Below are 27,467 nucleotides of genomic sequence, written 5' to 3' on the forward strand. Positions count from 1 at the left end.
AAGTTGCCTTTTTTATGAGAAATGTTATGAATTTTATGGCTTTTTCCGATAGAGACTAAAATTAACTTTCAAATAAGGCCACATAGTCATACTTTTACTTATATAATATTAAGGGTATGACTATGTATCAGTAGGCCACATAGTCATACTTTTACTTATATAATATTAAGGGAATGACTATGTATCAGTATGACTATGTGGCCTTATTTGAAAATTAATTTTAGTCTCTATCGGAAAATGCCATGAAATTCATAACATTTCTCATAAAAAAGGGAATTTTCAGCAAAAGAAACCAATGTGTATCCTTGATAAAATTACAAAAAAATTAAACACAATAAAATCAACAAATAAAAGAAAAAATAACTTAAAACTAAACTTAAACCCTAGTTTTTTTCCCCTGACCCTCTGTATAGCTTTTAGGCCAGAGAACAACCCATATGTCACCTTTACCTCCCCTTTTAAACTCGTCTAGGGTATCAAACCTAGGAAACCAGTCAAATTGCATACCCACTTTTTTCCTTTGTAACCACCACAGACTGGCGATTATTGATTTTATGAAAATGATTGACATTGTTTCTTAAAGTACTTTAATTGTACTTTCAAATGATACCAATATTGATAGGTTACGATGAATAAGATTAGAGGTATATCTGCTTGAAACGAATTTTGCGCGAGGTGTAATTTGGTAGACGCCGAATGTATGGGAACGCGTGTCAAGCGGTACTCCCCGCCTACAGGTATGTGGTTGTAGTTTGCTTATTTATTATCCGATCGTAGAAATTTAAAAAGCAACAGATAGCTTAATAATGTAGTTAAATGATTTATATAACATATTTTTTAGCTAAGTGGCCGTTTTCATTGCCTTTTTGAGTCACAAAAATCAAAAAAGAGAGTAAAAAAAAAGTATTTTTTGCATTATTATTAATTAAAAAATAACTAACAAAACTATACTCTTCACATATAATAAATCTTAATCAGCATGTTATACGCTTTCAATCGACACCTCATTTTTCAAAATTGGATAAGGGGTTCTAGACAAATTGGCAAAAAATTGAAACCCGGGACCGCGATCTTTGTGACGTCATAGTTAACCCCCCCACAGTCTGAGAAAGTGACAAGTCATTATTTCGTACTCAGTAAAGTCTACCGATCACAACGATACCACTTGTCAGCAGTATACTCTCCAGTCACATCAACTTCAAAACTAGACGACTTTTTTCAATTCCGCCGCCTTACTATTGGTACAAGTTAAACAATGACTTCTTTGTCTCAGACACTATAATATAATTCTGTCCTCCAACGCGTATCTATGTGGCCAATGCGTTCATTTAAATACGATTATTTTTACGACTATCTGGTCCTGCACAGATGACCGAAGAAACCAACCACTTACACGTGCATCTTGTTTAACACGAACACGCCTTCCAGAGGATTAGTGCCGGAAATATTTAAAAGAAGATCGCTACATAGAATAGACCGGATGAGTCTAGTTTACTTCATACATTTTAATGAATGTAGGTGACGGTGTTATCATTATTATCGTGATTGTGACCTTTTAATCACCGCTATAAATACACTTAAGAGCAAAGGAAACTAGTATTATGGTCGTAATACTTAGTACATTACGATACAAGTGCGTAAAAAAGGAAGTTCGAAAGGAGTGGCGATAAATTAAAACACAACCGAAGGGAGTGTTTTAAATCGACACGAGTTACGAATTTCCTTTTTGCACGTGTATCGTACGACGTTTTTCAGTACAGATGCCCTCCGAACTCAGAGGAAACCTCCGAAGTTTCGACCTGGTAAGTATATAATGAGCCACTTCTCGCACTAGTGCGTAAAAAAAACACCATCTGTACTGAAAAATTCATTTATTTCAGCATTATTTCACTTAACCTATTTGACCGGCCGTTTTGATGGGCGCAAATTTTCTTTGTTTTCATTCGAGTCACGAAATGATTTAGCAAAAATTCTGAAACTTTTTTATTGTTTCTTTAATAGGTAAGTAAAGCCAGATTAGCTAAATATATCGATCTATAGATATATAGTTCTTTATTGTTCAAAACACACGTTTATATACGCGTGTGTTGCACACGTTGAATGAATAATATGTACCTTAAAAATACAAAATTATATTTTGGTAATGCCAACCTAATTTTTGGTAAATGCCAAACTGTACACCACCAGTAGGACATTATGGTAGCACTATAAACGACAAATAGGTACACAATAAAAAACTGGCAAGACTGGCACTTCATTTAAGCGCTGCTGAAAGGGCTGAAAGTTGGCCCATTCTGATGCGGTAGGTACCGGAGACAAAAATTGTTTAAAAATAAAGATTAGCCAAATCTCGTTATGAACTGTTTACTGTAGCCGGGTGTATAATTTCATTTGTGTTCACACTCGACGCCCAAAGCAAAACCTAATAATAGTTTTATGAAGCAATTTCACGTATTCCTTCGTTTGTTTGCGTTAATGTGAGATTTACTGCTATATTGGCTATTTGGGCAGAAATGTTTAAGGTTTGCCTTGTAAAACTCGTAAACGAACAAAGAATGCTATTGGATTGGAACATTTTGCCAAAGTGTCGACAAAGCCGAGGCTAAACCAGTGTAGACAGACGGTTTAGGCATATGGAATGTTTGTTTGGATCAAGGATGATTATATAGGATTGACAATCTTCATCTATACTCTGTCAATAAACAAGTCTGTCAGTAAATAAGAACAAAGAAAACTATAGGTATTCTTTTCTATAGCACCCTAAAGAAAAGGATGCATATAGTTTTATTTGTTCTTATTTACTGACAGACTTGTTTGACAAAGTTTATTTACTCTCTTTTTCTAGCGCCTACTACCTCAATTTTTTAGCGCCACCTATCAAATACTATCATAATTACACTGATGATGCCTACATATTTTTTTTTCAAAATGTAATTTGACGTGATATCATTATATTAAAATAAAGAAATATGTCATCTAGGCTGGGAAACAGCCCCATCTAGTTTAATCCCTAAAAGTCCCATACATTTCAGGGGTACACTAAGAGATATTACAAGATATATCGGTTCCGATCCGTGCTGTGTGTGGTGTTCATAATCATAATTAATTAATTGTACCCCTCCAACTGAGGGGGGACTGAAATCTTCTCGAGGCTGAGGCGTAGGGTTTGAGCCGGCGTAGTTTTATTGACGTTCATAAGCGCATTGTAATATGCCTACTTGGAAAATAAATATTTCATTTCATTTCATTTCATTGTATTAAATAATGGACATGTACCTAATGTGCCTACATACATGTAAAAAGTTTACGTATTATTGAACTCACGATTTTTTTGAGTCTTGCCCGTTAAAGGGTTAAACAGTGAAAACAAGGTTTACCCATGACTTTTAACCACAACACACACAGCGGTTAATACCTTATACCTCCACCTTATCATATTGCGATTGATTAAGCTGACCCCACTGGCATGCGCCTAATTGGCACAAAGAGCGCTTCGTCTGAAGTTACTGGGTTAATTTGGGGTATTTTTTTCTTGTTCAGAATTTTTAGGACTACAGGATGGCGATGAGGTTTGAAGTCATGCCATCCTGTAGTCCTAAAAATTCTGAACAAGAAAAAAATACATAAAGATAGTCATACAGGCTGGTCTTTTTTGAGACCAGTGCCCTATAAAGGGATAAAGAAGTAAAAACATTTATTTCAAGTAACACACAGGTTGAACGCGATTAATTAACATTATTTTACCTCTTGCTTTCTTTTTTGTCTTCCGCGACCACAGCCTGTGCAATCTAGCCGAAACGTTGGAAAAAGGTAAAATAATGTTAATTAATCGCCGTGACTTTAAATAGTTACTTGTTTTACAAGGGGGCAAAGTAGTTGTTTAACCGCACGTGCCAATATTGATACCTGAGCAAGCGAAAGATTCCAATATTGAACCGCGAGCGTAGCGAGTGGTTCAAAAAGTGGAATCTTGAGCGTTGCGAGGGTATCAAGGCACGAAGGTTAAACAAACTTTGCCACCGATTGAAACACAAAAATTTTCACCACACCAACACGAACAAAATACTGACTATAAAACATCAAAATAAATCAAATCCGTCAATTTATTTAATATTTATGATTGAAAATCATCATTTATAGGTAAAATGTAGCAGCCAGATTAAGACATCGAGTTAAAATTTGTATGAAATTACTTTGCCCCCTTGTGGATAAAATGCAATTTTGCTATCTGTTTTCGAATACCTTTACCAGTTGGTGTGGTGAAAAGACTTTAAATATGTGTACAAGTCGCGAACATAGTGTTGTAAAAACTTTTTCCAGAAATATTCTAAACTTCGCCACACTAACGCCGTTTTCACATTATCCGATCCGATATCGGATGTCGGAAGGATTTCCATAGAAAAAATCCAAGATGGCGCCTGTAATGTATGGGATATCTGTCCGACATCCGATATCGGATCGGATAATGTGAAAACGCACTAAGGCGTTGAGAAATTGAGAAGTCATGGAAAGATTCGCAGCGTCCGTGGCTAAGTTGGTCTTAGCGACTGCTCCGGCAAAGCAGCTGATCGCAGGTTCGAGTCCTGCCGTAGGTGTTAATCTTTCCATTTTTTCTTTAATTTAAAAATACCAAATTTCACTCTAGTAATTAAACACTACGATTTTTGACTTTGATCCTCATTACACGAATAAGATCATCCTTATATCACAATTGTAAATAGCATCAAACAGCAGCTCTTTGTGCCAATTAGGAGGACGCCAGTGGTATACAGTGGGGTCAGCTTAATCAATCGCAATGCGATAAGGTGTTGTATAAAATCTGTCATAATAGCCTAGTTTCCTACACTTAAAATAAACTATTTTATGCAGTGCACGAAACAAAGCACCACATAATTAGAAGAAAAAATATGGACAGTGTGTTTATAAATACATACTTTCTACCTATTTAATAAGTCAAAGAGAAAAATATAAAGTAAATTAATTGACCGAGACGTCACTCGCTCCCTCAGTATTTCATAGTAATTCCATATTAGCAAATCGTTTTGACAGTTCTTAAAAAGACGCTGATTTGACTAGTAGGAAACTAGCCTATTATGTAGACGCATTTGGCGGGTGGACAAAGTCTTGGATTCAACTCGAGTAGATTTAAAACACTTCCTTCGGTCGTGTTTTAATTTATTGCCACTGGTTTCGAATTCCCTCTTCTCCACACTTGTATCGTACTACGTCTTTCAGTACATATGACCCTTTGAAGTTTCGACCTGACAAGAAAATGTAGGTACTATTTTGCAAACTAGTGTGGGGAAAAACACTATGTACTGAAATAGTACATTACATCAGAGGCCGGGAAAATGAGGATTTCCGGCCAAGTGGGTATATAAGGCCGAGCGAGCGTGCGAGCGAGGCCGTATAGGGATACGAGGCAGGGAATCCATTTTCACGCCGAGGCATGTATAGTGCTTTTCTCAAACATACAATTAAATAAAAAAAATGCTCTAAAGGACAATATTTTATAAAAAAAAGTTACTTTGCAGGCCTAGGCCTAAAAAATAATATGAAATACCTTTACAGTCCTCTCGAGTTGTTGCGCCCAAAAAGCGCTACTTCCCAGCCCATTTTAAGGAACGTAAAGACAATATTTCATTGCATGTTTGAGAAATAGTACATTACGATACAAGTGCGTAAAAAAGGAAGTTCGAAACGAGTGGCGATAAATTAAAACACGACCGAAGGGAGTGTTTTAAATCGACACGAGTTACGAATTTCCTTTTTGCACGTGTATCGTACGACATTTTTCAGTACAGATGAGCCTTTAAAGTTTCGACCTGGCATATTATGAGCCACTTCTCGCACTAAAAAAACACCATCTGTACTGAAATAGTACATTACGATACAAGTGCGTAAAAAAGGAAGTTCGAAACGAGTGGCGATAAATTAAAACACGACCGAAGGGAGTGTTTTAAATCGACACGAGTTACGAATTTCCTTTTTGCACGTGTATCGTACGACGTTTTTCAGTACAGATGAGCCTTTAAAGTTTCGACCTGGCATATTATGAACCACTTCTCGCACTAGTGCGTAAAAAAACACCATCTGTACTGAAAAAGTTATTCAAGTATGACCTTACGCCTCAAATCATGGCTAATAACAAATGCCCTGTGTAAGTATGCTGTATAGATAAACATATAAATAGGTATGGTATTAAAACGCCCAGCTCAAGCAGTAATAGCAGTTGACATGACGTGCCGTTAACTACTACAATTACCTGTTCTTACCTACAGTCACAGATCTTACCCGCTAGATGGAACGTATGTACTCACTGCTAATCAACTGCTAATGTACTAGCCATTTTACTCAACGCTTGCACTCTTATTTAGTTCAGAATTCACAGACAGATTTAAAATTTAAATAGGGATACTAATTAGACAAGAAACGTCAGCAACAAAGCTACAGAGAGAAAAATATCAGGACGGATTCTTAGTAATGTTGCTAAGAGAGTTGAGTTCATGTATAAAATAATAAAAAAATAATACTCGGTGTAAACTTGAATTAGTTTTCCTTACTGCATTAAGCATGAGATAAAGGTATGAAACATACTAGTTTGTTACTCCAAGGATATAAAGAAATAGTGTTATTTTGCGAGTGTCCATAACTGGAACCCGAAAACTGCGTACCTCCTATGATAAACAAGGAACAATTTGTGAAACCAAAATTGACAAGAAACAATCCTATGTTAAAATAACCCAAACTAATTTTATTTGGGGTATATAAAAGTGACTCATTGAGTATCAGTTGGCTTTAATAGCAAAATTTTAAACTTATTTCACTGTCCATAATGGGGGACCCATTACTGGAGAACTTCCGTCCACGATTGGAGAAAAAACACCTCGTTTTAATTTGTTAACTATGAAGAAACCAATAGGAGTATCTATTCTGCAATACGCTTGAAAAGTAAAAGAAGGATAAGACATTCATGTTTTAACACGCTTAGCGGTAGAATTTTTACATGTATCAGTGAAATAGCAAAAATAGGCAAAAGTTTTATCTTAAACTGTCTATGATTAATCAATCAATCAATCAATCATTTATTCATAAATATAATTTACACGTCACATCGTCATATTACAATCTGCATTTCTATTATAGTTCGTATGGGTAAAATTGGGTTGGGATTGGGTTCGTTACCTTATATTAATATTAGCGCCATCTAGCTGAGCGTACCCCAAAGGTGTAATGCCATCTAGGCCACCTTACCTTTTTCTGTATGGTACTGAGGTACGTTTTTTTCTTAGACTTTATCTGTCTATACGAAGTTATATATGTCTTTGATATATGTAATATATCGATCTTTCATACGACATCGGATCGGATAATGTAAAAACGCTCTTACGATTAACGTTGGAACAAATTGTCTTTAATGCGTAATCTATTGAGTGTGATCTCTGCTCGAAGTACAGAAATAGCTGCAATTACTCTTCACCATTGTTCTCATTATTTATAACTGAAATAACCTCATTTGCATTTAACCACTTTGCACGGGCTTCAGTTTTCATGAAATGTTATAGGAACATTGTTAACTCAATTATAAATTCATTTTTTTTTAAATCTGTATTTATTTTGAAGCCTTAGTCCATGGGACTACGCCGGCTCCGTTAGGCCACTTCGCATTATTAACAACTAGCGACCCGCCCCGGCTTCGCACGGGTACTATACCTACATGTAAACCTTCCTCTACAATCACTCTATCTATTAAAAAAAACCGCATCAAAATCCGTTCCGTAGTTTTAAAGATTTAAGCATACATAGGGACAGAGAAAGCGACTTTGTTTTATACTATGTAGTGATAATAAGTATACAAACTCATTATAAAAATAAGTCAAAAGTAGAAAATAAAGCAACCGAATTTGTATATTTATCTATAAAAGAAACTATATATACAAATTCAGCCGTCTTTGACAGGGGTTCCGCGAGAAGGTACTCATGTGCCGACGGAAAGTTTCCAAAATTCTGAAATTTTGAAATTTTCACATAGGCAAACTTTGGAAACTTTCCATACTTTGTATGGACAATTGTATGGATGAAACTTTCCATTTCATAAATTTAAATTCTCTTTATTTTTCGTGAAAGTTTCGTGAATTTGTCAAGAAATTTAAGATTGATTTGGAAAGTTTCTGCAACTTGCACATCACTAAATATTCTTCAGTTTCTTCACGGTAGGTACATGTTGTTATTTCAAAGTAAGTTTGTGTTTGTTGGATGGTCCAAATACCGTGTGGGTATTTTGACTCGAGAAAATAAGATTAACTTATCATGGCTACCGTAGTAAATGACAATCGAACACCACGATATCTCACGTGAAGTAGATTGAAATGAATGAAAATGAAGATAAACCAAAAGTTTAATCTCTCATCTACTTAGTAAAGAAATAAAATACAGATAACAAAACAGTCTTCAGCCAAGAATAAACCTGAAATCCGTAGGTAATTATAATTTTATTCCCTTGTTAATAAACTTACCCTCCTCGATATTGTGTGGTTTATAAATGATACAATCTACTGGCGCGCCATGATAAAGATAGGTCGGACAGATTAACATACAGGCTTAGTGGAAGGAACCCTTTTCGGCAACTCTGACATAGGTTTGACATGTTTGCTAGCTAACGGGAGAAGATTAACAACTGCTTTTGTATGGGTTTCTATGGAAATAAGTGAAGTCCCATCGGTAAAGATTATTATGGAGGTCGAAGCTTATTAATGACGCTTCTCGGCCTGTAGCCAAGATAACAATCGTTGTGGCTCCCTATTATGTCTGTTCGCCGCGCATAGTAGTCGACGATCCAACCGTTTTGAAATCTTTAAGTACGCATACTTGCTCGTACGTCTATCACCTACTTTAACGAATGTTGTCTTCTGCCCTGCCGGGCTGCCGGAGCTGAATGACAATCGTCGTCGCCAGAGTCGCCAGACGCCGACAGAAATGTAGTCTGGCTCTGTCGTGTCAATACGCAAGAGCGATAGAGATAGATTGCTACGAAACAGATATTATGGGAGTGTTTGTGCATTTAGTTACATACCCCGGGTATAGAGCCAGACTGCATTTCTTTCGGCGTCTGGCGACGACGATTGCCATTTTGGCTACACTGAGAGAAATTTGCATTGTGAATTTAACAAGTTCGACTTGTTGCGGTTTATCCGTTTGAATCAGCCAAACGTATGTTTAAAACAGTATGTGTCAGGTTGTTTTTATAAAATCGACTTGTTGATTCAAATATATTGCCGATTCAAATGACAAGTATCTTGTTGTTTGAACCAAAGAGCACGTAGGCGCTATTTTAACCAAAAAACTTGTTGAACGAACATGAAAACTGGTTGTATTTTCTCTCAGTGTACGCCGGCAGTCCGTGTGCGTCGACTATATTAAGTTATATTTCCAATGGAATAACATATATCTACAAAAATAAACTTGCAAATCTTGCAATGAGTAACAGACGCAGTGACGTTTTTGCCATAATTTTCTTTTGAGAACAATTATAACTAATCCATTTTTTCTATTATTACACTATGATGTTGAGTTCTACGTGTATCCACTGAACGCGCCTACCATATATAACCGGTGGACACTCTATTTAATATATGCAAACATTGTAAAACATGGAAAAAATGGACCAGTTATACATTGGCCCTCCAGTCGAGATTTGCCCCGCTGTAGGTACTTATAACAAACTTGCTAAAAGATTATTATTACCTGCTCGCACTAATAGTTCTTATTTTTCAAAACTTTAGATCATAATATTCAATACCTAATTGGCATTTTACATCATTTCACTATTTTTACAATTATAAATTGCCAGCTTATGCTATGAATTTTAATTTAGTGATTCAACTTTAAATATCGCCCTTAAATCTTTCTGCTTTTGTTTCAGGAATCACAAGACACGGATTCTGGTAAGTATTTTATTTTAGCAGAAATCTGGTGTTTCGAGTATCCATGGGTTGCAGTGATCGCTTACTCACATCATTATTAATTATGAGCTGTCATTTCCCTTTCTTGACAAATGTTTGTGCCGTACATTTCTGTCAATAAAATTGTGTTAGAATGTGTATGAAGTAAATCTAACCACAAAATTAAAATCTTGAAAAAACCCCCGATATAATGGACCGATTTTCGTGAAACTTGGCTAAGAACACTCCCGACTAACTCAGCTTTCAAACAAAAAAAAAACTAAATTTAAATCGGTTCATCCGTTTGGGAGCCATGATGCCACAGACAGGCACACACACAGACAGACAGACAGACAGACACGCCAAACTTATAACACCCCGTCGTTTTTGCGTCTAGGGTTAAAAAAAATCAAATGAAGGGCGTGGTTAAGTTAAACATCTATATTAAATTATGCTCCTTTAAAACAAGCCTACTTGTTTGTAATGTAACACACAGTATTTGTAACAAAATTAGAACATCTAGCTGTGCAGGGTCATTGTGCCGACAAAGCTAAGAAGCCTTTACTAGCATAACAATTTACTCTCTTTGAACTTTAAATTAGTTGTTGAAGAGTTGCCTTTGTCGAACTTTAAGGGTTTTCACTAAGCCACAGACTATGTACATAATACAGACGTTCCTCCATTTTGGAAACTATAGAAGTAGACCAGGCCCCGTAGCCGAATGGCATTTCTCCGACGCCAAACGAAAGCGATACGCCGCTGGCTCTGTCGCGCCAATACGCAAGCGCGATAGAGATAGATACTACTAGCGCTTCGTTTCGTGAGCGATTGTGCCATTCGGCTAGCCACCCTGGGTACGTAGCCGAATGGCACAAACGCTCACGAAACGAAACGCTCGTAGCTATCTATCTCTATCGCTCTTGCGTACGCTGCTTGGCTACGTAGCCGTAGCCGAATGGCACCTGGTGCGGTAGCCGAATGGTAATCAAAATTGAAGAAGCGTTTCATTTGACACCTACAAATCGGTAACAACAGTTAAATTTATTTTAAAGCTTTGTTCAAATACGGCAGTGTTTTTTCCACTGCCACGTAACTTAAAAAAATGTTATTGAAACAGTTGACGATCTTTATAGCGAAATATCTGCAAAGGTATTATTTAATCTGTTCCTCGTTCGTAACAAGAAGCAACAGTTTGCTGCTGAGGGCTCTCGGGACCGAGCCGTTGGGTCTAAAAGTAAAACATATTACAAATTCTTACACGTGAAGATCCTTGTAACAGTCCTCTTAACATGAGAAAGGGCGTTGTTTAACTTCACAGAGGTCCCTTAAGTAGACACAAAGGTTTTCGTATCGTATCATGGTAGGTTTATCATTTAATTGAGCGTTTTTAAAAACAATATTCTTACTTATTAACATCAATTGCGATTAAAGAGTAAAGTAAGAAAATAAATTAAGTGCTAATAATTTGTCGGCCGAGGCGAAGCCGGAGCCTAAACATATGATCTAAAGTTTTTTTTTATTTACTGGCCAGGGTCTGCATACTGTTTTTCTGTTCGTCGGAGCCGGGAAGCGGTAACTTCGTTTAGCGCAGCGGCCTGAAACTAGGCGCTTTCCGGCCGGAGGACAGAAAATACTTTATTTTACGAGATAACAAAACATTTGGTACCTACTATAGACAAAAACCAAATCTAGGTAGCTATACTCAATCAACTACTTCTTCCAGCTAACAAGATTTTGATAAAGAGTACTGTATTGATGTACCTACATATTATTAAATATTTATTTATTCAGACTGTTGCACGACATAAAATTGTACACTTGTACGCCTTAACGCATTCTCTATTATCAGTCAATCACATACCTACGTAGATATACGTATATTCTATTTACAAGTAATTTTACTTTCCAGAAGGTTCTTGGACGAAACCATGACCTAAATCAGATTTTCCTCAAAGAATTTCCTTTGATGTTTTCCGCCCGAGTTTCGTCGTCAACTTCACTTAGATGTCTCTAATAACATTTCCTGATTTTCTTAGAATTCTGCTGAATTCACTTCCTGATTTATTTAAATTCTTAACTGCTTGGAAAATCTGTGAGATAAATGGTTTTTAATTCGGCTAAGTGTGTTTTATAATTTTGATTGGTTCGTTGGTTTAAGGCTCGTCTAAATAAATCACAATCACAATCACAAATCGTTTATTTGCCAAAATAATATTTACATAGGTACATTTTTATCAAGCAGAATTTAACAGAAATTACATTTTTGCCATTAAGATAAGTATACCCGTCGGCCCCAAACTAGGTGCAGTCTGTATCTTGGGAACCGAAAAAATAGGTTTAAATTACAGTGAGAGAAATTTGCATTGTGAATTTAACAAGTTCGACTTGTTGCGGTTTATCCGTTTGAATCCGCCAAACGTATGTTTAAAACAATATTGTGTAAGGTTGTTTTTATAAAATCGACTTGATGATTCAAATATATTGCCGATTCAAATGACAAGTAGCTTGTTGTTTGAACCAAAGAGCACGTAGGCGCTATTTTAACCAAAAAACTTGTTGAACGAACATGAAAACTGGTTGTGTTTTCTCTCAGTGTAGAGATGGGCCGAATACGGACTTTGCCGAATACGAATATTCGGCCGAATATTCGGTTCAGCTCTTTTTTGTGTAGGTATTTATTCTAAGCCCAAAGTTCACACGGCGAAATAAAAAAACCAGACATATTTTTCATAGTGATTTTTGAGGTCGTAATGAACAACTTTTATTATAGGACCGATGCTGTAATCGCATTTTATTTATGTTTTACAACTATTTCAGTTTGTTTTACATTTATTTTGTAAATTTCACGTAGATAAATCGTTATAATTTGCAATCTGGCAGAAAATTGTGACCGCGTTGCCATAGCAACGAGTAGCCATAGCCACCGCCATTCATTGAAGATTTTGCCTTATGATTTTTTTTCTCTGTGTTTTCCTCTCAAATGTGATGCAAAATATTGTGTGTAACTCAGGAGGTAAGGATTTTGTAAACTCGTGTCTATAACTCTCTCCAGCCTGCGGCTGTCGCGAGTTAAAACACTCGTTGACAAAATCCCCCTTACCTTCCTTGTTGCACAATACTATTTCGCGATTTCAGTATTGGTACCATAATAAAAGTTGTTCATTATGACCTCAAAAGTCACTTTTATTTATTTAAACTTTGGCCGGTCCTTTCTAATTCATCCTGTATGAAACAAATCACCTGAAAAGAGGATTTCCACACAATCCTTTACGATCGGCATTAAAAGCTTCCAGCGTTTTCCATTCGGCATATTCTTTGAAAGGACCGAGCTTTGAAAAGGGTTAAGTGGGGATTCGAGTCGCGTACTAGCCGCTAGGATTATCTGCTTCAAAGGATCGTACCCTTACCGTTAGTGCAACGCACACTATACAGGTTGTAACAAAAACGTTTTACGATGCTGTTTCAGCGTTATTTATTTAATATTTCCGTTTATTTAAACTTTCTTGGTCGTTAAAAGAAAGTACAAATGACAGACTTAATGTCTAAAAGCATTCTTTACCAATGAACCATAGAACAAAACATAAACTCTGGAATATGAGCGAATGTTGCTAGTTAATACGCGCAAATCTAAATGGACGGATAAAAGGTTCCTCGAAACACGTCGCGCGAGTGACCAAAACTAGATGATTTATACCATATTTATCAATTTACTTCTTTTTACTTTGTAGTGGTAAATGTTTAAAATAAAATACCCGATAGATGGCGCCAAAGTTCGATGTTGGTAGTCCCGTTTTTTACGCGCCACGACCCGCCACCAGCCACCCTATTGTGGTACCAAAGAATCTCTACAGACACGTTATTTTATCAGGTTATTATAAACCCAATTTCAGACACAAAGTGTGGAAATTAACTGTAAAAGTAGTGTAACTATCTGTACTGTAGCAGGGTAACGTAATTGATACTGCTTTTGTCAACCCTTCGTAAAAATTATCTAAATCAATATTAGCTTTGATATGACTATTTAAAGTCCAACGTCTTACGTCCATATCAAACACAGAAAAAGGTCATCACTCACGCGCCCGAGGGCTATTTGTTACGATACTGGTATTTTCGATCAGACTATTTCGCGTCAAGCGAGCGCGGTTACAAGCGAGACTCCTGAACTCTGAACTCTTTTTAGTGAGGGCATTTGAGGATACTGATCGCTCGGTAAAACTAGCCTAGAAGATGAAAAGTACGAGCGCTGTCGATTGCTACTACACTGGACGGAGGTATCAATCGATTTCTTCAAGTCAGTCATTGACTCTTAGGGTAATCCATTACCTAATCCAAAACCCGATGCGACGGATTTCTACTTCGTGCAATGAAGGTCGACAGTGTAGACTGAGAGGTGACGTCCGTGTCGCATCGCTGGTGGTTGCTGAACACGTCGTGGTAGCAGGTCAAGGGGTGAATTAAAACACCGCCACACATGCGCGCTTTGAGAGCGTAGGCGGAGCGCAATAATGGCGGTGCACCGCACAAACGCTGGCGTTGCGCCCAGTGGGCACTAGCGGGAACTAACGAGCGCGGATTGCGAGCGCAACGCGCGCGAGACGCGAGCGGAATGCGCGCGCATTCAGCGCGCTGATAGCGTAGCGTTAGCGAAGCGGAATGCGCTTTATGTGTGGCGGAGGCTTAATACGTACCGTTGTACGGCGTAATGCAGGGCTCTCGCAGACGAAGAGGTACGATGACGGGCGAAGCAGAAGAAGGCGAGGTCACCGAAGGTCACTTACTTGGCTCCCAGGGGGTGCATACTGACCTCGTACGACAGTCTGTTGGAGTCAGCAGTTACTGTCGTAGTTACTCGTAACAGAAGAGATGTAGTCCTGCCATCGTACAGCATAACATAACATACAACCGAACTGTGCATAGCATATAGTGCTATGCGAACCTTAATCCGGCTGCATGTCACTTCAGTCGCCAGCGCCACCGCCTGATGAAGATTATTTTCCATCGGAAGAGCTTTACTTTGTATAATATTCCGATTATTGAAGGTCTTATCGGGCTGCAAATGCAAGCAAAACAGGAGCGATTGGCCTACAGCTATCGGCAGCTGTACGAGGTAATGCTGGAAACCAACCTCCCTCTGTAGACTACTAAAGTTGTGAAATTGATGAAATCAGGTTCTACGATCGAATCAAGCACTATATTAATTCAGTATATTCGAGCCAGATGATAACTACTGAAGTCCTCCTGAGTTCCTGGCCCCTTTCGCTTTGAGCTGGAATCTCAAGTTCACTAAGGCGAAGCGGGTTTATTTTTCCCAATTTGTTTATTAGAGGCTCGGCGAATAAGTTAATCTCTCGAATGGACAGGGGGCGCCACAAGCCTCCGGGAAATCGTCGTGTACTTGGAACCCCCGCGGCCAGATTACCGATCGGTTTTGGTGTCCGCCCGGTAAACAGACGCACGCTCAGGATGCAGCACGCTGGCTCGAATTCAGATCTGGACATTCTGAAAGAGTTTTTTTTTTTTTTTTTAATTCCGCAAACCTTTACGATGTCTTTGACCTACACAATGAGCGACGTACAGGAATCACAGGGTCGTCTCGCGAGGCGCCTCTCCGATTAGATAGCTCGCGAACATCGTCAGGACACCCTCGCAGCAGTGCGGCTCCTCGTCCGGTTATTGACGTCTTACCTCGTTCAACTATAGGTGGCCAAGCCACGTTAGGACGTAGTATCTTTAGAATTTATCTGTTCTCACTTCGGCGACGGAGGAGTCATTGGTCAAAATAGAGTGTAAATACTGTCGAAGTACTTCACGGGAACTGGAAAGGGAAGAGTGGATACCATAGTGTACGGGATGTCAGCTGATAGCGGCGCCCGGCGTCACATTGGAGGGCAGTATCAGCCTGGTCAGCAACAGAGTCTGCAACGATACCGTAGCAGACGGAGCCCGGATATGGTCGTGGCACCATTGTAGGGGAAGACAGTGCTCGCGGTGAGCGTGACATCTTAGGCGCGACGGGCGTTATCAGCGCTATATAAGACCTCGGATATACAAACGGCACAAATAATATAAAAATTTTACCTTCCAATAAAATTGTTATTATTTTGCCTGGTATATCCGAGGTCTGAGTCTCTAGACTCACTCAACAAGATGACTGAGATGCACTGCAACAAGTAGGTAGTAGCCTACTTGTTGCAGTGCATGCAATCCGCAATGTCAAAGCCTTATTCTCACAACGACAATATCTACCATAAATCTATCGAACAGCCATCTCGCTTATACACGTGTAATAGACCGTATGTAAGAGCAAGAGTGTCATATCAATTAGATTCATATGAAATTGTAGCAGGAGAAGAATATGGTCCATTCATCGGAGATGGACAGTTTCCGCCCGCACGACGTATAATCTCCTGCGTGAGTTATTAGTACCAAAGATCAGTAAATAATATCTGGGCGACCGAGCTTCGCTCGGTTCTATTTTAATATATCACGTCTTTAGATAAAAAAAAAACTCTTATAAATACAAAAACAAAAAAAAACACAAAAAACAAAAACTTAATTTCTGACCGGGATTCGAAACCCTGACACCTACGATCTATCTGCGTACATTAGACCGACCTCGTGCGACTGAGCTAAGCGGAATCGATGCGCGCGCGGCGAAATTAAGGACCATATTTTACGTTTACAAATGCGAAAGAAAAACTCATGAAAACTCGAAAATTCGCGTTTTCCGGGATCTAAGGCTACGCTAGATCGATTTTTCACCCCGAAAACCCCCACAAAACAAATTTCAGCGAAATCGTTAGAGCGGTTTCCAAGATCGTCGGTATATATAAATAAATAAATAAATAAATACATAAATAAATAAATAAATATACAAGAATTGCTCGTTTAATAGTATAAGATAATAGAGAATTCACACTCGTGCCTAGAGAGCATTCAGATTTCTCCATGAAGGTTACTTACCCCTGCAGCTTATTTTAAATAACTCGTTCACTCGCTTTTAGGGTTCCGTAGTCAACTAGAAACCCTTATAATTTCGCCATGTCTGTCCGTCCGTCCGTCCGCGGATAATCTCAGTGACCATCAGCACTAGAAAGCTGAAATTTGGTACCAATATGTATATCAATCAGACAAAGTGGTAAAATAAAAAGTGGAAAAATAATGTTTGTTTTTACGGTACCCCCGCTATATGTAAAGTGGGAACTGATTTTTTTTTCATTCCAACCCCAACGTGTGATATATTTAAATAAATGTCATATTTTTCTTTGTATATGACATTTATTTAATGTTTATAGTATAATAGTAGTGTTACTACTTAAAAAATACAAATTAAAATATTTTCAAATGAGAATAATTTAATTTGTTCTAAGATTTGTGTGATATATTTTTGGATAGGTATTGAAAAATGAATAGGGTTTGCTAAAATCGTTTTTAAAGGAAATAATAATTTTATAGCTTTAATTTTAAATATTAGTGTAACGTAATGTAACAATATGGACTGTTCTGTCTGAAATAAACGAATACAATACAATACAATACAATACAATACAATACAATAATCGCTTCTAAAGTAAAAAAAACGGCCAAGAACGTGTCGGGCCACGCTCAGTGTAGGGTTCCGTAGTTTTCCGTATTTTTCTCAGAAACTACTGAACCTATCAAGTTCAAAATAATTTTCCTAGAAAGTGTTTATAAAGTTTTACTTTTCTGATTTTTTTCATAATTTTTAAACATATGGTTCAAAAGTTAGAGCCCCCCCCCCCCCTCTAACTTTTGAACACACTTTTTTTTCCTTTAGGAGCGATTATTTCCGAAAATATTAATATTATCAAAAAACGATTATAGTAAACCCTTATTCATTTTTAAATACCTATCCAACAATATATCACACGTTAGAGTTGCAATGAAAAAAAAATCACTCCCCACTTTACGTGTAGGGGGGGGGGTACCCTAATAAAACATTTTTTTCCACTTTTTATTTTTGCACTTTGTCGCCGTGATTGATGTACAAGTACAAGTACATATTGGTACCAAATTTCAGCTTTCTAGTGCTAACGGTTACTGAGATTATCCGCGGACGGACGGACGGACGGACAGACAGACATGGCGAAACTATAAGGGTTCCTAGTTGACTACGGAACCCTAAAAAGTGTGTGCCCCCCCCCCCACTCCTTTAGAAACCGTGTGTTTAAAAAAAATCGCTAAAATAGAACTTTATAAAGACTTTCTAGGATAATTATTTTGAACTTGATAGGTTGAATAGTTTTTGAGAGAAATACGGGAAACTAACTGAACCCTACACTGAGCGTGGCCCGACACGCTCTCGGCCGGTTTTTGTTGAGAACTTATGTTAGATTGGGTCTAATCTCAGTATTTTATATTTTTCATACGGTAGCGTCGTGTTTCAAGATGATGATGTGATCATGTATACAAGTTTGCCTTGATTCTTGATTCAATAGAATTTAAATACTAAATGTCGCCAGATAAGACAGTAGGTACTAGAGAATGCTCCCGGAAACTTTCAGTACCGGGAAATCCCGGGATTTTTGAACTTCTTGGGTACCGGTACTGGTGTTAAAAATTCCCGGTTCTTCGGTACTTTTCGGTACTGAAAAATGGACAAAGATTACAAACTAAAACGCTTTCAATCACTTCAAAAATTTGAACGTAATCGATGTAAAATATTCACTTAATGGTGGACCATATTCTTCTCCTGCTACAATTTCATATGAATCTAATTGATATGACACTCTTGCTCTTACATACGGTCTATTACACGTGTATAAGCGAGATGGCTGTTCGATAGATTTATGGTAGATATTGTCGTTGTGAGAATAAGGCTTTGACATTGCGGATTGCATGCACTGCAACAAGTAGGTACCTACTGTTTGCAAATTTCACAATGTTTGTAAAACAGCCAACAGCCTAGTTTATAAAGTAGCCTAGAATGTGGTATACAGGAACTCAACATGAAAATGAAAACTTGTACTTAGTCCTAGTTGATTGTTTTTGGCTTCATTTACATACTTTTTGAAAGTATTAACCATTTTATGTCTAGTATGACTAAAAGTAAACAATTACATATGAAATATCAATATTTTAAACATTAATCACTTAATAGTATGTTTATAGTTTTATTCCGTTTCCGTCTTAGTAAAATAGACTAATATATATATATTTTTTTTAATTTATTTATAACAAGAAACTTACAACTATTTTACAGGAAACAATTCCGCCAAACTGAGGACAGTTTGTTGGCGGATATAGCGCTCGTATATCGTATATTTCTTATTCTACGCACTTAACTAAATAACTTACATACTACCTAACTATAAGCGGACATTGCTGCGCACAGCTCGGCATGTACCTAGTCGTAAAATGGAACGCATACTTTTTACGCACGAGTGCGTAAAATACAACTTCTCGCACGCTAAACAGCCGAAAAACGGGCACTTTTTGAGCAACTGTATTAAAAAATATTTTATTTTAACTACAGTCAAGTTCCCTATTGTATGTTAAATTATTAGATATCTAGATTACATTGCTTCACATGGTTAAAAGTTCAACTTTCTCATCCGTTTTGAAGTATCAAGAGAGTCCTTACTGGTAATAGTATGATCAAAAAGTACCTATCTACCGTTGTCTGTCATACCACCACCAAGAAGCGCGAAGATGATATGTTTTTAGAGCGAAAAGATGATATGTTTTCTCTCTCTCTCTCATAATATATGAATGACAGGGACATGCCTAAACACTTGCACAGGGGCCGCTTTGCGGGATAAATTGTCAGTGTGCCTCCTCATTATATATTACACTGTTTTTATGTACCTCTGCTCCTTACATGCTGAATCTACAACATTGTTAAATAACCAACAAAGAAAAACAAAGCAAAACCATTTTCATCATCACTCCACAAAAGGAACATGACCGTAAAATATTTCCCACAAATGTGATTTGTTCCATCTCCCTATGAGAGCGCTTTCAATGTTTTCTGCTGTGTTGGTTTTATCTGTGCAATATTTCAGGTAAAACGAAGCAGTTTTTTTAAAGTTTGTTTGTTTTGCTGAACAAAACGTTTTGATATGGTTGTAGTGTTTATTTTCCGTGTTTTCTGTAGAACTTAGAATACGGCACGGTATCTACAGTAAAAGTTATATCCATAATGGTTTGAAAAATAATATACCTAAGAGTAAGTGCGTTTTCACATTATCCGATCCGATATCGGATGTCGGACCGATATCCCATACATTACAGGCGCCATCTTGGATTTTTTCTATTGAAATCCTTCCGACATCCGATATCGGATCGGATAATGTGAAAACGGTCTAACGACAACATAAATTGGCAAGGAATACACCGACGAGACTGTCAAAATCGTTGCTAACTTTATTTTGTTTTGACGACCGGTCTGGCTCAGTCGGTAGTGGCCCTGCCTGCTGAGCCGCGGTCCTGGGTTCGAATCCCGGTAAGGGCATTTAATTGTGTGATGAGCACAGATATTGGTTCCTGAGTCATGGATGTCTTCTATGTATATAAGTATGTATTTATCTATTTAAGTATGTATATCGTCGCCTAGCACCCATAGTACAAGCTTTGCTTAGTTTGGGGCTAAGTTGATCTGTGTAAGGTGTCCCCCAATATAAAAAAAAAAACATATCAAATATTGATATGAATGCCTATTCTTGTTTTAGTTAAGTATAAAATTAATGTACAAGTACAGTTGAATTTCATTCATAACAATCACCGTGTAATTGTTGTACCTACTACAACTATAATTATTATTTATTATCCAGAATGGTTACCACGAATGTCGAAATCTATCATTACCTTTATATCGTAGATAGTTCGTTCTTTATAAATCGTATCGTTCTTTTATAAATCGAGTGAAACAAAAAAATAAAATGTACTCTGTCAAACAAGTCTGTCAGTAAATATGAACAAAGAAAATTATATGCATCCTTTTCTTTAGGGTGCTAGAAAAAAGGATACCTATAGTTTTCTTTGTTCTTATTTACTGACAGACTTGTTTGACAGAGTATAGCTATTTGAATACGATTTCAGTTACAAAGTTTTCGGCACGTTCGGATTAGTGTAAATTCTGTCGAGTTTTCCCCTATTTTTTTCAATCGACTTATAAATCGAATCAATGCATACATAGAAAATGGTATATTATCTATCTTAATTTCTATAGTTCTTTTATAAATCGAATGAAAATAACGAAAATAGGCAGGTATTCAAATGAGATTTCAGTTTCAAAGTTTTTGGCACGTTCGGATTAGTCAAAACTCTGTCGAGTTTTTCCCGATGTATCGATTATAACCTCGGCGTCTCATTGGGTATTCATTGGGTTCTCAGATTATGCTCGAGCCCGTTCAGGTGTTTTAATATTTATGGAGAGACAGTCTGGACTGGAATCATTAATAAGAGTTTCAAATCTTGATAAAGACTTTTACTTACAAAGAACATTAAAAAAGGGTATTTGATACCTAAAAATATGCTTTATGTTTGCATAGCAACTTTTGAGGGCTCGCGATTCTATGATACCGTAAAAAGATAATATTATTATAATTATATTTGGAACCTTGCCTTTGTCATCTAGACCTTGTACAATTATTGTTTTTGTTTTTTTTCAATCAACGTAAACAATATATTTAATTAACTTAACTGAAAAAACTTAATTTAATTAACTTAAAAAATATTAACATTTCACACCAAATCCGGAAGTAGGACTCAATTGTGTCAGCTAGAAAATCTAATCTACAACAGTTTCATTTAAACGAAATTAAAATCAGAAATGGGTCTTAAAGTTCACGAGTTTAATGAAATTAGCCCTATTCCTCCAACGTGAGATTTTATGGTAGGTAAACAATTATGTCTAGTTTTCCAATGGGTCATCCCATTTTGACATGTTGACAGAGGAATAAGTTAGTGAGAAGTTGTAACTCCATAGGTACATCAGTAAATAAATAAAATAAATAAATAAATATTATAGGACATTCTTACACAGATTGACTGAGGCCCACGGTAAGCTCAAGAAGGCCTGTGTTGTGGGTACTCAGACAACGATATATATAATATATAAATACTTATATACATAGAAAACATCCATGACTCAGGAACAAATATCTGTGCTCATCACACAAATAAATGCCCTTACCGGGATTCGAACCCGGGACCGGGTATCAGTAAATGCGAGTTATTTGTATAGGCATAGTTATAGTGACATCATCATCCTCCTTACGCTGTCCCGGCATTCGCCGTGGCTCATGGGAGCCTGGGGTTCGCTTTGACAACTAATCCCAAGATTTGGCAAAGGCACTAGTTTTACGAAAGCGACTGCCATCTGACCTTCCGACCCGAAGGGTGACTAGGCCTGATTGGAATTAGTCCGGTTTCCTCACGATGTTTTCCTTCACCGAAAAGCGACTGGCAAATACCAAATGACATTTCGCACATAAGTTCCGAAAAACTCATTGGTACGAGCCGGGGTTCGAACCCGCGACCTCCGGATTGAAAGTCGCACGCTCTAACCACTAGGCCACCAGCGCTCACCAGCCGGCGTATCATGCTGCCAATTTTATCACTAATCCACGTGGATAAGACATCTGTCACTCTCACACTGACATACTTGCTAAAGCGTGACGGATACTTTATCCACGTGGATAAGTGATAAAATTGGAAGCATGATACGCCGGCAGGCATAGTTATAGCAGGGGCGGCTCACTCCGCGATTCTATCGCCGCGCTACAAGTACATCCTGGCGGCCGCGAGTTCGCGGCCTACTCAGGGGTGGCGTGCGTTCTCACGGAATGCACGTTCGCACTTTCTATTGTTATTTTACGTCGCGAGTTTTTTTAAGCGATGTCCGCGTATGGAATAGCTAATAAATACTTAGTTAAATAGACATATTGAATAAAATAAATACCATAGGACATTCTGACACAGATCTACTACTGATTAAGTCCCGGAAAAGTTCAATGAGGCTTGTGATGTTGGAACTTGAACAAAAATATATACAGTACCTAGAAAGTACCCAAGACTAGACTTGAATATAATAGTATAACATTTTATGTGACGTATTAATAAAATTCGTTTGAATCCATTGGTAACCCTATCACCGGACGCCGCGCACGTGCGGCTCGTTTCTTTGTAAGAATTTTGTAGGTATTTAAAGAGGCGGCATTTCGTGAACATCAAAACAGTGGGCCTTCTGTACTTGTACTATTATATATTCTGTGGTTATAGTGACATTTACCGACGATCACGCGTCAATCACGCCTCAACTAGCGTAAATTGTCACAACAAAAACAGACACACATTCCCATTTATAATATTAGTATCTATCTATACCTAAGTATTGTAACACTATTAAATCCGTTTACCCTGCAAATGGCAGGTCGTTTGTCCGGAACGGAACTCCTCATTTCACTCATTGTCACGATCATGCAAATGCGCGTTTAACGTTCAATGCTGTAATTTAGAGGACTGAAGTACCTAGTCTGATAATAGCTGCAAAAATGGCATTAAAAAAATCTTCATACATATATTTACAAGGTGTATAAAACTCGTCGTGAACGGTAGGTTAGGTAGGTCTACGTAGGTACTTTACTTAACAAATATTTGATAATATGAAAAAATACTTATTACAACAAATCTGCACTATTTTCTTCTTGTAGTAATTAATACTTTCAGTTTATTTCGAATACTTAATTCTCTAACTCTATGAATACATACCTGTTTACTTAAACTAATTTTATGAAAACAGCAAGGTGAACTGGGTATCTTATTTACGCAAGAATTTAGCTAGCGAAGTTGTCATCTGATCTTCTCTTTTGTAACGACGTACCTAAGAATAGACTGTATAGAAGAGCTATTGTATTGTGATACCTTGAGTGAATATTTAAGACGATACAGGAGGGGTCAATTCTCCATACAAACGCTCTCGACTATTTCCTCCCTGGTTTTTGAAGATAGAGCAATGATTTTTTCAACACAAATTAGGTATTATTATTTTTATCTGTGTCGGACCGTTTTAATTTTTTTGATATTCTTATTTTTAGATCCCATCAAAAATTTCCAAAAACGGCCTTATTGATTATGGAGTTTTGAAGGAGGAAACAGTCAAGAGCGGAACCTCGAATTTTAAAGATTTTTTTGCAATATCTTTTAACCGAGTTGTTCCGAATGGAAATTTTTTTCCGTTAAATCTAGTTAATAACACTAATATACCTATTTAACTAAAATTCCCAAATTGAAAGGGGGGCTCCTGTCCATTTTATCATTTTCGCTCCTGTAGCGTCTTAGCCGTTTACGATAATACTTAGCATACGATATTAGTAAATGTTACTGTGCCTAGTGGAGAATTCATATTCAGACATTATTTGATTGGAGGATCATAATATATGTACCTAGTCATTTTCGTTAAAACAAAAGCCTACGCCAGTTCTTGGGATTAGTTGCCAAGCAGACCCCAGGGTCCCCTAATCTGGTTGCTCCCCTAATGATTCTGGTCTAATGCCTCAGCAATTTCTAAATTAATAACCCACACTTTTGAGATAACTCTCAAATAACTTAGCAAATCGCTTTAAAATTTTATCAGTTTCTAATATACAAAAAAATTAAACTGATATTTAAGGACAAACCACGGTCTGATGACAATGCTATGCGTTGTTATGGAAACGGCGAAAATCCTGCATAATGGATGTAAAATACAGACAGACCGACGTTTCAAACCCTTTGCAGCGTTCGTGGTCAACGGATGAGTGACACGTGTCAGGGTGGGTGGTGGTCAAAGGTCACGAGCGCTTAAAAGGGTTGACAATGTTTCAATTTAATTACACGTGATTCGATTTGTTAGTTTTATCAAAGAGGATCGAGTAATTATAGAGAGTTACTGTCAAAGTAAAATGTGTAATCACAGTGCATACACTGCCATCTCTCGACACAGGCTTAAAACTTTTGAATCTCAGTTTTGACAATTCTTAGCTTGATATGACATAAAATGTCAAATATTAATATTAGCCATCTTGATCCCCCAAAGGTGACATAGGCCAAAATGTCAAATAATTAATATTAGTCGGGCCATCAGTTGTTCCGAGCGTCCTAGAAAGTCTTTATGAAGTTCCTTTTGTGATTTTTTTCATATTTTTTAAAAATGGTTCAAAAGTGTGAAACGCCATCTATCTGAGTAAACCCCACCTATCCAACAATATATCACATGTTGGGGTTGGGAAAAAAAATACAGGTAGCATTTTTTTCCATTTTTTATTTTTATGGTTCTGAGCATAGAACGATTTGAGATTATCCGCGGACGGACGGACGGACGGACAGACAGACATGGCGAAACTATAAGGGTTCCTAGTTGACTACGGAACCCTAAAAAGCGTACCCCTGAAATGTAGGTATGGGCCTTTTAGGCTTAAAACTAGATGGCGCTATTCGCAGTCAGTTAACAAATTGTAGAACACATTATAACAAATTCCAAGGTTTCCAAACCATAGTCAGTAATGTCTCGAAAAATGTAGCTTTATAATTTTTAGTTCTAGTAAGTAATCGTTTGGTGGCGCTGTTTATTTTTTACACATACGTACAGGCAGGCAAGCACGATCGCCTGATAAACGATATAACGTCAGGCCGTCCTTTTCGCTCTATGTGTATATAACTGCGATAAGGACGCACCGATGTGATAAAGTTTAGCCAACTAAAGTAGTACTCCCGCAGGTTTATTAAAAACTAGCTTTTGCCCGCGGCTTCGCTTTTTAGACACTTTCATTATTGCCCTGTGTGGGAGCACTATCTGTCCGCAGCTCGGCCTGCGGCCTCGCGTGCTTGGGAGTGCCTCGGGGACGCTCCGGGCCTTCGGCCCCACGTGGAGCTCGGCCTTCGGCCTTCGCTGAGTTTCGAAGCTCAGCATTGGGCCTCCGGCCCGCCGCTTCGCTTTTTAGACACTTTTATTATTGTTCTGCCTGGGAGCACTATATGTCCGCAGCTCGGCCTGCGGCCTTGCGTGCTTGGGAGCGCCTCGGGGACGCTCCGGGCCTTCGGTCTTAATACGCTTTTAACCTTTGCTCGCATTAGAGACAAAAAGTAGCCTGTCACTTTCCATCCCTTTAACTATCTCCACCTAAAAAATCACTTCAATTCGTCGCTTCGTTTTGCCGTGAAAGACGGACAAACAAACAGACACACACACTTCCCATTTATAATATTAGTATGGATTCATGGTGGTTACGTTACCAGACGAATTTCTATTGTATCATGCTTGCGTATGCATACGTGCAGTATTGTCCTCCAATCTGTTAGTTATCAAACTCACAAAGTAAAAAAATATAAACCAATATAAAACCAATTTACAATACCGTTCCCCGAAATTCGTCGAGCTGTTTCCGACATCCACATAACAGCTTTTTCAGAGAGGCTGGAAATAGGTTTTTCGTCGCTGAACATTTTATTGCGTTTGTTTGAGAGCTTATTGATTCACGATGCTTTTTTGTTTTCTACGTGAATATTTTTACACGGAATACCTAAGATACAATTAAACGAGGTTATATGAGGCGTCTTCTCTTATTAATTTTCACCTCCCGTTTTTACTGTAAATTAACTGATAAAAAAAATAGGCTGAGTGTTAAAATGTAAGTAATACTAATAAGATGCAAACCAAAAGAATTTCTGCTTATATATTATTTTCTTATTGCACATTAACCATACCTACCTATCTATCCTTTCGTTTGCGTGATCGGGCGTCTTTCATTGCGTAAGATATAACTTTTCTTTTACTTAGGTCACTGACCTGTAAGTAAAAGAAATATAAATATAATTTAGTTACACAATTTTACAAGTCACAGGTGAAAGTATTTGGGACCCCCCAATTAGCGTAAGTTGTTAACAAAAATTAACTCGCTGTCAGTTTTATGACGAAAATTAAGCATAAAATCTGTTTAAAATTTACTTTTTTCACACTCTACATGTAGATTATCGCTTAAAGCTTATGTAATTAACACAAAAACAATATTTTTATAGAAATTTCATGTTGAATTATAGTCACAAAACTGACAGTGAGTTAATTTTTGTTAACAACTTACATTGATTGGGGGGTCCCAAATTCTGAAAATGCCCTTAGGCGTGGAGTACCAAAGACAGATATTACAAATGTACGTAGTTTAAAATAGTTACTCCTGTCTGTAGTCTCTTTAGAAATGTAACTAAACATGGTTATCTAGAGCTAATTTACATACCAATAGCTGACGAGACAGCGATAACGATCTGCTTATCGGAGGCTGACTGAAGACTGATAACGGGACAAAGGCACAGAAGACATACCTACCATATTTTATTTAGCCCACGGGTATAGTATGAATTTTCTGAGATGAACTTTTCGCTTTTGCCCTAATCTGTTAAACAAAGGCCTTTGTTTCTATTATTCGCGGCGGTTAGCTCCCGTTTCCACAGCACGTGCTAAAGTCTCAGTGTGGTTAAAAAGCAACTATCATGATAGCAATAAGGTTCAAATTTATTAAACAGTTTGCA

The 27,467-nt window shown here is 37.5% G+C and overlaps 1 protein-coding gene across 1 annotated transcript in view; it reads left to right on the forward strand.

Moving 5' to 3' along the window:
• The window catches only part of LOC125233938, a 42,342-nt gene that overhangs the window by 4,878 nt on the left and 9,997 nt on the right, over nucleotides 1-27,467 (forward strand). The window contains exon 2 of the mRNA XM_048140113.1: nucleotides 9,923-9,944. Within this exon, the coding sequence (XP_047996070.1) occupies nucleotides 9,923-9,944 (22 nt within the window). The remainder of the gene's footprint in view (nucleotides 1-9,922; nucleotides 9,945-27,467) is intronic.

This window comes from Leguminivora glycinivorella, chromosome 15 (genome assembly GCF_023078275.1).
Source record: "Leguminivora glycinivorella isolate SPB_JAAS2020 chromosome 15, LegGlyc_1.1, whole genome shotgun sequence".
Taxonomy (NCBI): Eukaryota; Metazoa; Arthropoda; class Insecta; order Lepidoptera; family Tortricidae; genus Leguminivora; species Leguminivora glycinivorella.